This window comes from Egretta garzetta, unplaced genomic scaffold (genome assembly GCF_000687185.1).
Source record: "Egretta garzetta isolate BGI_Z169 unplaced genomic scaffold, ASM68718v1 scaffold175, whole genome shotgun sequence".
In the NCBI taxonomy this organism is placed as follows: domain Eukaryota; kingdom Metazoa; phylum Chordata; class Aves; order Pelecaniformes; family Ardeidae; genus Egretta; species Egretta garzetta.
The window spans coordinates 2,606,153-2,618,938 of NW_009259860.1; the positions used below are offsets into that span (position 1 = coordinate 2,606,153).

Consider the following 12,786-nt stretch of genomic DNA (forward strand, 5'->3'; position numbering starts at 1 on the left):
GACACGTGCCAAAGAAGTTATTTCACTTCCCTCAGCCCTATCTTCACATAGGGAAGGTTTCCACTCAGAACATCTCTCCATGCTTTGCAGCTGGTATTTTAAGGAAACACAGATTATAGTTGACAAATGCTAGCAATCCGTGCACTATGTGATAAATGCCAGTCAGATATTCAGGTTAAAAGGATGCACTTGCTGCAAACCAATTTTCTCACTTGGAGGCTGAAGTGTAATCTGTTTTCCTCCCCCTCTTTCCAAGCTGTCCTTTATGGGCTTGCAGACTATGTTTCAAAACTGTGAATTTTAGGAAATGGAGTGCTGTCTCAAATATGCCTATTTCAGTGAAGTGCTATGCATACCCTCCCACTAGAAAGAAACAAAAATTAGCAAGCACTTTGGATACATTTACATATCTGGATTTTAGTAAAGGCTGTCTGTGTAAGTGAACTTTTTTTTTTTTTAAATGAATTGAGATTTTGATTTGTTTCTGGAATATGTCAAAAAACTTTCAGGCATGAATTTTGTTCCCTCTCCTCTGGCTAGAATTCCAAATTTTCTCTCAGATTTTGTTCAGACTGATCTGGCTGCATAATGTTAGACCGAAATGGAAAGGTTTTCAGATAAAAATCCAGAAAACCAGAGTGAAGATTTGTGGCCCAGACTACATAGTCAGCATACATCTAACTTTAAACATATGTTAGTCCCAATGTCTTCAATCCTGAATCTGAGCTGAAGTGAGTCTTGTGTTGCTTTAGGAAGTGAATAATTTAAAAGAAATTCTTAACTGCTGATCGTTTTTCATTGAAATGTAAAACTGGGCAGATATGTGCATACAGTTGTAGGCAGTTCAGAAGGTCATCCTGCCAGAGACAGTAGAGTGAACACTTATCTGATAACAATGATGAAGAAAATAAAGAGATATATTAATTTGGTTTTTTAATTCACTTTCAGAAAAGGTCACTGTTGCTGGTGGGGTTGTGGTTAAATGGGACTGTGCAAATAAGTAGTCAAGGCACTAAAAATTTACAAGAGACTGAAGGAATCTTAATGCTTTACAAGCTTGAAATTCTTATGATCTTATCAAATTTAATTAAATCAATACCATTGCCTATTCTTTCAGCCATAAATTCAGTTACTTTGGAGGCTTGTAGAAATTAGGGTCTTATAAGGATTTCAATAGTGCTTATTCTATGTCAGAACAACTATGCTTGTCTTACAAGTTTATAAATGTGAAAGATGAAGATTCACTGTAACTGGGGGCATGAGGAGCTTGTGTAGTTTTTTTTCCATATTATCTTTTGTTCCTTATTTCCACTGAATTTGCCTCAGAATAATTACTTTTTGTGTGTGTCAAAAGTAAAAAATTCAGCTTTCTCGTGCCATATCGTATGGCATAGTTACTTGCTATAGCAGGGAGAGTAGAGAGGTGCTGGCAAGGTGTTTTCAACTAAAGGTTGAATTCCACTCCCCCTCCTCCTCCTTCAATGGCAAACAGAAATAGATTTAACAGAAGGCCACTCTCCCTTTATCTCACTTTCAGGTATATTAATCTGGATGAATGCCTACTCCTGCAATTTCAAATTACTTGGATGCTCATACCCTTTTATTAATATCTACTCAGTCCAACAGTAAAAAAGGTCAGTAAGAACGAATCCTAGATAGCAAGTGTTTGTATGTGCATATGGATCAACAGTGCCTGGAATTCATACTGAGAGCTGATCCACTGAGGGAGAAGTCTCACTGGTACGTAGCTAATTTTCTGAGCACGTGTGCACTTAATAGTATTCAAAGGCGAAGTTAAGCTGCTGCTTGAAACGAACTGCAATTGTAAGAAATGGTGGAAGTTTTTTGTGTTTGCTTCCCCCTCCCATAGTTGCTCAACACCTTATATTGATTTTCTTTTTTTTTTTTTTTCAGGATTAACAAACCTTAAAAGTCCTCTGAGAACACATTCATCATTTTTTTGAGGCTTGATCAATGAATTTTATAAAAACCCGAGGATATTTTGAAAGTCCCCTGTCCAAATTTCAGTCAAGGGGTGCATCTTAATAGAAAACATGTGGTACACTGTTACCTGCAACTAACATTTTGGACTTTATTATATGGTGAAAATCTGCTGGTGGAGAAAGAGAAGACTTCTTTTGTTAAGAACATTTTCACTGGTGGAAAATTGCTGGCATCCCCTTATAACATGAAGCCCTTTGAGAAAAGCTGGTTGCTTCTGCTGCTGCCTGTTGTGCTAAGAGTTGTATGCTCTTCCTTTATTAGTATCAACCTTGGGGTGAAAGTGATGAAGGGACAGTCTGTCTTCCTGTCAGAAGATGACCTCAAATTTTCCATCCCCAGAGAGAAGGATGCCTGCAAAGTAGAAGTTGTGATTAATGAGCCAATAACACAGAGGGTTGGGAAGCTAACTCCGCAGGTATTTGGACTCCCTTGTGCTGCTCTGAGTGTCCATGTGTGTGCAGGCGTAGGAGAAACTAGGAAGAGCTGCATTTTTGCTAAAAGTAGCCAGCTGACAGAGAACTGCACCCCTGAAATCCAAAAGTTGAGCTCAGTGACATGAATAGATAAAAGGGAGTTTGGTCAGGGTCTCCTTTCACAAGAGGAGAATGGGTATTTAAAAACTTCTGGTTAGGAGATATCTTCCTGTCTCTCAACTGCTTGTTTTTCTACCATGAGGGTAACCAGTGCCCCTCGGGTAATGCATAGCCTGCTAGAGCATTTTGCATTTTAGTCACGGAGCCTCTACTTAGGGAGCAATTAAGAAAAAAATCATCACATACAATAAGCACATTGTGTACACCATTGTTTGCTCTGCTCTGCAACAGCTAAATTGCTAGCAGATGGCAAATACATTAAAAAAAAAAAGCTGTCTGTTAAAATTTCAAGCTTGTAGGAATAATGAGGTGTATTTCACATATCACCGTTCTGCTCCTCATTTGCCTCACAAATCTCCCCACCTGAGGCATAGCAGGAAGGAGTTGGAAGTAATTGACATGAAGATGTAATGGTAGAGATAGAAGATGAATGGTTTTAAAATGAACCATAACCAAATAGTTTTTGTCTATTTTCAAAAAGTTTTTTTTTTTTTAATTGTACCATGCAGCATACACTGCTACATTTTTTTACATGTATACTGTTTTAAACATCCTCTCTGAGGTTTCAGATGCGGGAGCACCAGTCTCAGTAGATTTTTCAAAGCTCCTGGCTTGGTCATTGTTATTTTTGCAGACCACTGAGAAGTACTTCAGCTGCACCAGCACACAGAAGGAGCAGAGGCACACCAGGGAAAACAGGAGGTGATGAACAGGCCAATGTGTGGTGCCTCTGCTGAGACTTGCTCTCTGCCAGCACAGGGGCTCTGACTGTAGTCCCCCGTCTCCACTCCCCCACTCTAGTTTGGCCCATGAGGAGAAGAGAGACTTACACATCTCTTTGCTGGCAAACCTCTTCTGTAGGCAAGCTGGCTGGCTGGCTGAGTGACTTTGCTTTCAATTTCTGCCTCAGCCTCTACGTGCAGTAGAACCATAGAATTGGTTAGGTTGGAAAAGACCTTTAAGATCATCAAGTCCAACCATTAACCTAACACTGCCATTCCATCACTAAACCATGCCCCTAAGCACCTTGTCTGCCCATCTTTTAAATACCTCCGGGGATGGGGACTTGACCACTTCCCTGGGCAGCCTGTTCCAATGCTTGATGACATTTTCAGTGAAAAATTTTTTCCATCATTTCCCATCTAAACCTTCCCTGGCACAACCCGAGGCCATTTCCTCTTGTCCTATCACCTGTTACCTGACAGAAGAGACCTACACCCACCTCGCTACAGCCTCCTTTAAGGCAGTTGTAGAAGGCAATAAGGTCTCCCCTCAACCTCCCTTTCTCCAGGCTAAACAACCCCGGTTCCCTCAGCTGCTCCTCAATAAGGCTTGTGCTCCAGATCCCTCACCAGCTTTGTGGCTCTCTTCTGGACATGCTCCAGCCCCTCAATGTCCTTCTTGCAGTGAGGGGCCCAAAGCTGAACACAGTATTCAAGGTGTGGCCTCACCAGCACCGAGTACAGGGGCACGATCACTTCCCTGCTCCTGCTGGCCACACTATTCCTGATACAAGCCAGGATGCCATTGGCCTTCTTGGCCACCTGGGCACACTGCTGGCTCATATTCAGCCGGCTGTCAAGCAGCACCCCCGGGTCTTTTTCCGCCAGGCAGCTTTCCAGCCACTCTTCCCCAAGCCTGTAGTGTTGCATCGGGTTGTTGTGACCCAAGTGCAGGACGCAATAGGACCCGGGTATGTTGCAAAAGCCACTTTGTCCTTTGTAATCTTACATGAGCACAGGGTCAGAGGCAGTTTTCCAGAGACCCCAGGAGATATGTACTCACCAAAATACCTAGGGTCCTTGCCTTTTCCCACTCCCAACTCCACCTCCCTTAAGTTCCCATCCTTTCATGGCCCCAACATGAGGCCCGGCAGCAGAGCATGGCTCTTGGAGGCTGCAGGCTCACCTCATCTGGAGGGGTGAGCTCTGCTGGGCAGGCGGCCCTGGGGTAACAGGCTGGAGAGGGGCTGTGGCATTTGTAAGTTGAGGGCTTCTGTTTTAAATGACAAGATTCTGAGACAGTCACTGGAAAGTGCTGCCTGAGCTTTCACCCTTCCTGAAAAAAGGTGCCAGAGTCCAGCCCTCCCAGTGCCGCTCATGCTCTTTGTACCAGGAAATTCTGCAGCCAGAAAATGTCTCTGGTCTGATCCGTTTTACTGCCATTAAAGTGAGTCATGTCCTAGGAATGTATGACAATTTAATTATAAATAGTAATTGAAAAGCAGTTGAAGTAGAAAAAAAACAAAGCTCGACAGTAATTAGGAAAAGATTTAGATCTCCTTTGTCTTACCCAGTGAATTTATAGACAATTAGAGTTGCCTGTTCATATAAAAGGAAAACGTATTAGGAAACATAAAACAGATGTTTCTTTTTGCAAAGCAGATTGTGTCTTGTACATATATAAAATGACTGTCAGTCAGTGATAACAGACCTTTGTGGAAAGGTCCTTCATTTTCCATCCCCTTGTTATCAATTAAGAGATGGGACTAATGATGTCTTAGAAAGAAATAAATTAATTCTTTGATATAATAAACCATCTCCTCTGCTGTAGGCAGCCCCCTCTGAGACGAACAGGGATGCATCATCTGAGCAGTATCTCAATTCCAGGTGCACACCAGGTCTGCACATCGCCAAAACCCCCACTGACTTTGAGGGCTCTACACTGATTTACCTCAGTGAAGAATCTCATGTTCAGTGTACCACAGTAAACTACTGGAAGCTGTAATATGAGTGGCTTTTGTATATAATGCACTTTTTTTTTTCATTAGGGTAACACACCAGCTAATTACTTATCTTAATTTTTTTTCTTTTTTTGTAGGATATCACTTAGAACTATCTAAATAATTAATAACTTTCCTTTATGTTAGCTCATACTAAGAAAGAAAAGACATTAAGTAAAAAAACAAAGACATATTTGTTGTTTGTTAAATACTGAAAAATAACAAAACACATATTTCTGTGACATGTGAAAACAATACACAACAGAACAGCCACAGCATACGAGAACAATTTTGTTTTTCACAAATTGTTCCTGTCCTTCCTTTCTAAGCAGTTCCAAAAAAAAAATTAATCATACTTTCCATAACACCATATTTTATGGATTATTCTAAGATTATTTTAGCCAACAGGAAGAATAGTAAATCCATGTATATGTCTCTGACAATCAACTAACTCATTACTTAAAAAAAAAAAAAAAGACTTTGTACAATGTATTTGTTGATGAAAGTTAAAAGCAGGCAATGTATTTTAAAATCACTAGGAATACAGAGCAATTACCACATAGCTTGAGTGTCTGAGAATAACTTCAGTGGAAGTGGACACTGCCTGTAATAATGAAAGTTGATAAACTCTAATTATTTTTCCAATATAGAAAGATGCAAGTTCTAATTCTGTGTAATGGCTAGAAAGAAACAAAGGTCACGAGTTCTTAAATCCTTTAGTGTAAATCCACAAAGTGGTCATGATGAGCTTCAGTTAACTGTGCATTAACAACTAAGGTAGGAATTAAAGTGCTACCTTGTTTTTACACTGAAAGTCAGAGCACCCAAAGACTTTCTCTATGCACTGCACTTCCAGTCAGCACTTCAGAACCTCACTAAAATCCCCCTTCCATTTCACCATCCCTCAAAGTGGTTGGGGAGATGTAGGTCATTCAGGCAAGCCACTTCTTTTTCGTGATTCTTTTGATATATTTTAAGAAATGACTGGTGGTAAGAAATGACTTCTTCTTTCTCCAAAAAGATGTGATTTGTCAGTCAGCTGCATATGTATAGCAATCCGTATTAGTGATGGATCAGGTCTGTTAGTGAATTCTGAACAGGTATTACTTCAGTCCATAGATGAACTAATCATGTGTGAATACTGCCCGTAAAAATTGAATCAAATCCCCATTTAGCTTCACAGTGAGGCACTCAGGAAAGCCAGTGATTAGCTTTTGCCTTCTTGCTGACAAGAATATGCCCTGTCTCTCTGTAGATACGAAACATGAGTATCCTCCATGTACGCATAAGCTGTGTAGGGGTTCCCTTTTACCACAAGGATAACATAGATTTGGTCTTACCAATGCTAGGAGCTTTCAGCTGTTAAACTCTGTAAAGAAATAGAGCTACATGGGAACTGTAATTTGTCAGACTTGCAAATTGCCGTATGCGAGGATATGAAAATCCTATGCCTTGGAATCCAAATCCGTGCTCCAAAGAATGGGTGTGTCAGCAGTCTCCAAAGCAATCTTTTTTCCATTTGGATCAGGCATTTTTCCTCACTGCCTTACTTTTGCAAGTGAAAAAATCATTAAATAAAACAATCAGCCTGAAACAAGTGCCTGTCTTAGGCGGTTAAACTGTGGCCAGCCATCTTTTCAAATTTTACCTTTATCAAGTGTGTCATAAGAATTAGTCTCTTTTGTATTAGCTGGTGGACACAATATAGAAATTCTGCTTGCTTTTAGGCTGTGGGAGTACACTGACATTGGGGCTGGGTGTTGGTATGACACAGAGATGACGTCTGATCTGGTAAAAGGCTACCAGCACAAAGTCAGTGTTCCAAAACCATGCAACAATTCTGAGCTAGCAAAGTTTCCAATAGAGAAGTTTCACGGGATCATACTTTTGTAGTCCAATGGTAGTGGCCATGAAGCAGGATTTACTGTATAATCAAGCTGTTGCCACGAGCAACTTCAAAAGCTAATAAAACTAACATTATACTGCAGGAACTTCTGGCTTTTCAGATGCACTGCATTTATCTTGCTGAATGCAACGGCATCCAAAATTCTACAGGCTGTGGTAGTAGATAAAACTCTAGATAGATAAACTCTCAAACTACATGTTGCGCTGGAGGAGGGACCTGGCAGCCTGAAACAATCACATTTATGTGCCCGTTGCCTTGTAGAGTGCCAGAAGCCCCACATTTAAGTGGTTGCTCTGGCTCTCACTTGGAGATCACAGAACAGGCGAATACCTATTCACAGAAATAAACTACAGATTAAAAATTTCCTTAGTCTGATGCATTCCTGACAGTCAGAGAGAATTGGAACACAAGCCATGAAGTTAATAACATCCTTGACAGTATTCTACTTGTCAATTCTTTCTCCTTCACAGGTTTTTGATTGTCACTTCCTTCCTAATGAAGTCAAATATACCCACAACGGCTGTCCAATTTTAGATGAAGACACAGTCATGCTTAGGCTGTACAGGTAAGCAGCGGCGAGAGATGAGAACAGCTGCCCTCAGGAAGAGCAAGCAACCCGTTTTTCATGGTAAAAGCATTTTCTGTTGTACATACTGTAACCACTTAGGTCCAATAGACCCATCATTAGTCAACAAGTGACCATTTCTTTACAGAAACATTTGCTACAGATACACTCAAATAATGTTCTTATTTTAATAAATATTACATATTGCTTGTTTATTACAGAAAATCATTGATTTTTCTTTTTATTATTGAATGTAACAATTGAATGGTCAGTGCTATCCTGCTGATAGGGACACAGACCCCTGCGTATACACAGCAAGTAACCTCTTCCTTCACACAAACACTCTTTTTACAAGTACAGGCTGCAATGTCTGGCACCTCATGGTCTCTGGTGATCTGGGGTCTGAGGGCACATGAGAGAAAAGGATTCAAATAATTCAGTTTAGAAGTTGAGGGCAATGCCAAGCTCACAGAGTGACAGAATATGGCAATAATGCATAACTGATTTCCTTTTATCCCCTGCAGGTTTACAGAAACTGAAACATTTGTAGAAACATTCACCCTCCATGTGCAGTTACTTGAGCCAGACTGTAACATCATCAAAATGCGCTCCCGGGCCCTGGAGGTCCCTGAGTACTATGGTCTGTCCAGGGTGATTGACAAGAACGTCCTCGCTTTTGACTATGACAGGAAGATCAACCTGGATTGCACCATTTCCATAGCCTCTTCAGAAACCCACCTGCCTGCTCATGGCCAGCTTATCACTGGGGAAATGCAGCAAGAGCAGCTTCGTGGAGATCAGCCACAGAGCTTCTTCCCTGGCCCTAGTACGATGTCCTTTAGTTGTTTGTATTAGCAGGTTCAAAGAGACCCAGCAGATAAAGTCTGCAGCAGTGGGTGCTTCAGACGTGGTGGGTAAGAGCAGGTCATGTGAAGTTTAATGAACAGCTTGAGCTATCATGGAAACTGAAAGGGACATGAAGTTTGTGTTGGGCACAACACAGATCACAGGCCTAGGTCAGTAATGCCCCGATTGGAGTCCTTTTTTGGCTCCTAGACACATGGACCAACGTGGTGACTTTGGGAGTGCCAAGACTCAGTAAAAACAGGAGATGGAGTTGTTGGAGGCAGCACCTACCCAGGAGACCAAGGGAGGCTGGAGTCGGAAGATGTCAGTTGAAAACAAAATCCTGTAGGAAAAGCTAAGTCAGGAAAGGAGTCCTAATTCTCACCACACTGGCTTTTTATCAGGGTTAGTTTAGCTGTACAGACAGGCTTTCCATGTCAGTTTCTGCTCCAGTAACTCTCTCACTATTGCTTCCCTTGGGTTACAGAGCACAGCCTGGGCCAGCAGTGTGGAAACAAGAGCTGCGTGCTGGGGTTGGGAGTCATTCACAACACAAAAATGAGCTGTGAAGAATTTCTGAGAATGGGGATTCGATATCAGCACCTTGACCCTCCCTCGCCTGACACCGATTATATTCCGGTGAGGTTGGATCTCACAGACAGCAGAAGCAAAACTCTGCACAAGGTAGACTTTTACACAACGTTACAACTTCTGATTGTCTTCCAGGTTTTACAAAAATTTAAATTCATTGCTCCTTTTCACATTTGAAGAGAGGTAGCGACCCTGAAAGTTTGCTCAGTTCTTAAAACGTTGCCAGCTGGGCAAATGAAATGCATTATCTCCATGCCTCCGTGTTTAGACCATTATGGCTACAGAGAAACACCTCTGGTTGTTTACCGGCAGGCATAAATAGTCTAGCCCGAGAGCAAAATTAATTCTGGCATCATTCCACCTTTTTTATAGAGCATGAGCTGCACTGACTTCAACATATATAGCAAGTAGTAAGTTAAGAGCTGTGTGAACATATTCAGTTAATAATAATTAATGGCTTGTGCATGTTTCTGTCAGGTAACGTTATTCATTAACTTCACATCAAATTAAGCAAGTTGTTTCAGCCAAAAATTAGGGACACAAATAAGACTAGCAAACCTGGAAGACCTTTTCATGATGTCTAAATATTTACTTTAGGCATTTTCTCATTAAAATGTTTCAATTTTTCTTTTCAAAATAATTACTGCTTTAACATGTACCCCAATTAGCTAAGCGAAGGCAATGGAAATGGAATCTATTTTGTTTGCTTCACTTTGTCCTTTCAGTTGTCTCATTTTTCCCTGTTGTAGACTGAGTATGCATGGCTGCCTGTTCAGATTAAAGGCGCTATTCCCAATCAAATACCCAAAGCAGCCCCAATGGCAAAGTTCATTCTGGAAGCAGATCAATTTATTTTAACCCCCATTACAACCACAACTGTCGATGCTGAAGACAGCGAAACTCCAAAGTCCCTGCTTGTATTCAACATTACCAAGCCACCTCCACGGGGCTTCATCACTCATCTATCCGACCATACAAAAGCTGTTGGCTCCTTCACCTGGAAAGATGTCAGTGACATGCTCATCGCTTATCAGCCCCCAAATAACAGCCACACAGAGAGGAGGACTTATGAGGTAACAGTGCAATGTATGAGCATTTGCTGTTTGTAACCTCCTTAAGATTCAGTAAGTTGTAAACAAATACATTCATGTGTAATGGATATTTTTCAAAAAACAAAAAGACGGTTTCTCTAACCATACACAATGCAGGAGCAGAGGTAAAATCACTCACCAATTTTTCCTATGGCTCATCAGCTTGACTGTCCAACACAAATCAGACATTTGCTGAGTAGTTGCTCGCTGCTTAAGAATTTCTTTGCACTGAAAGACTCTTATCCCCTCTGCCTGAGAATATCTAAAACAGGATTTTTTTGGTTCTTATCTTTTTATGAAGGGAACAGGGGATAACACTGCTTGTAGATCCAACCAAGAGCCTTTGGAAGGATCAGTGGTGTCTTTTCCACATAACTTTTATCTCTATGGGACAGCGCCGGTCCCTGTGATCCGTAGAGAGGCAATGTGTTTAAAGCCATGAAAGACAGACCAGCTAAATGTCAGGATTGCTATTTGATCTTGTGCCCTGCCTACTGCGGCAATGGTGGTATAGGGATAATAAAAAAGGAGTCCCAATAGTTCCTGCTGGGAGGAGGAAAAGCAAATCACTGACAAAACCTGCTGAGAGGAGTAAAAGCACATCACTGACATAGAGGACATGATATAAACGACGAGAGCAGGCTGGTATCTGCTGGGTCTGGAGTCAGTGAGTAAATGAGCAGTGCTGATCTATGAGACCAAGACTGCAGGAATACATTTACTTTCATGGGAGCGACCAGAGCCTTCTCTGTGTTGGCTGCTGGCAATGTGTCTGCCTCCAGATCTGCCACAGAGTGCTGACTGTGAATGTCCCTTACTTTGGGTACAGTGTTAACTTTATGTTTTCCCTAGCCAGTACTGCTAGGTATTTTGTGTAATTCAGTAGGGTGCCAGCACTCTGAGAAATAAGAAATACTCTTAAAAAGGAGGTGTAAGAGGAAGAGAAATGAAGTAAAGAAGGTTATAAACATGCTGATAATGATAAAATAACTATCCAATAAGATAGTTAAGCAATAACCCAAACAAAACAAAATGGCTAGTGCTAAATCAATGAAACTGAAGAGACATAAAATCAGAGCAAGGTAAGCTGGGGGAAAGGGTGGACTGGAAAGCAGAGTATCAGTAACAGCAACTGTGGCACCTGATGCTGAGGCGGCTTGTCTTTTTTTAACCCTGGCTGTCACAGGAACCCCCTTTCTTTTTGTTACCTTACTATGAGGATCAGTCATCCTACCAAACCTCTTGCTCCTTCAGTGCTTCGTCCCTTTCAGCATTGTTTGATCAGAGGTTCAAAAATTTGACAATTTAAGGTTTCACAATTCAAGGTTTGTAATTTGCTTTTTTTTAAAAAAAAAAATTTCTGTGCCAGTCATTTCATAATTTTTTTGGCCCTATGTGTATTAAAAGAGCAGGAAACCTGTCGTCCTCTTATTATTACTATTAAAAAAGCCCTATGTTAATGCTGAGTTAATTGTACCCCAAAAAACAGTGAAAATGCATATCTTTCCCATTAATTTCCACACACTGCAAACTAACTTTCCCAGGATTCACTGTGAAGAGCACAGAAAGAAAACACTTAATGTAGTGCAGAACCTTAAAGGCTCTTTTTAGAAGTTAAATCAAGTTTAATTCATCAGCATATTATCAGAAGACTTTTAAGATCTCCCAGGTGTGGGAGGTTTTGAGGTACATATGTGTTTTGAGGTACAGCTGGTTTTCAGGCTCTTTTCTTTTTGATAAATAGTTTGTCTGTTTTCACAACAGGTGGAGTTTGAGGTTCATGACTTCTACTTTGAAAGGAGTTCACCAATCACTGTGCATCTTTCTATCAGAACAACAGATACCAATGCTCCTCGGGTTTCATGGAATACAGGTGAGATTTCTTTTCCTCAGTTTATTTTGCTACAGAATTTATAATACTTTGACACAGACATTTGACAAGGCTCTAAAATTCAGGTTTATGTCTAGAGTTTAAGGATTATTAAACTGAGGGAATCTAAGTCTATTTTTTCCCTTTATCCATTTTGGGGGGAACGTGTTACAACAACTTGAAAAAATCTTAAGTTTTAACTGGAATGAAAAATAAAGAAGAATGGGAGTTACAGGAAAATCCAGACTTCTGTATATAACATTTTCTTCAAGAACGAACTGGACATAAAAGAACATAAATAGGAAAGACAAATATGTGATGGGACTAGTAAGGTAGTGTGTGGGAATCATAGAATCATAGAATGTTTTGGGTTGGAAGGGACCCCTAGAGGTCATCTAGTCCAACCCCCCTGCAGGGAGCAGGGACACCACTAACTAGATCAGGTTGCTCAGAGCCCCATCCATCCTGGCCTTGAATGTTTCCAGGGATGGGGCCTCCACTACCTCTCTGGGCAACCTGTTCCAGTGTTTCACCACCCTCATTGTCAAGAATGTCTTCCTTATATCTAGTCTAAACCTACCCTGCTTTAGTTTAAAAC

At 40.9% G+C, this 12,786-nt stretch overlaps 1 protein-coding gene across 2 annotated transcripts in view; it reads left to right on the forward strand.

The window, feature by feature from the left end:
- The first annotated feature begins 2,188 nt into the window (after positions 1-2,188).
- FREM1 (FRAS1 related extracellular matrix 1) overlaps positions 2,189-12,786 on the forward strand; it is a 64,788-nt gene continuing 54,190 nt past the window's right edge. For both annotated transcript variants that reach the window (XM_035895575.1, XM_035895576.1), the window contains exons 1-6: positions 2,189-2,419; positions 7,696-7,790; positions 8,315-8,616; positions 9,124-9,320; positions 9,977-10,300; positions 12,083-12,191. In XM_035895575.1, the coding sequence (XP_035751468.1) occupies positions 2,189-2,419; positions 7,696-7,790; positions 8,315-8,616; positions 9,124-9,320; positions 9,977-10,300; positions 12,083-12,191 (1,258 nt within the window). The remainder of the gene's footprint in view (positions 2,420-7,695; positions 7,791-8,314; positions 8,617-9,123; positions 9,321-9,976; positions 10,301-12,082; positions 12,192-12,786) is intronic.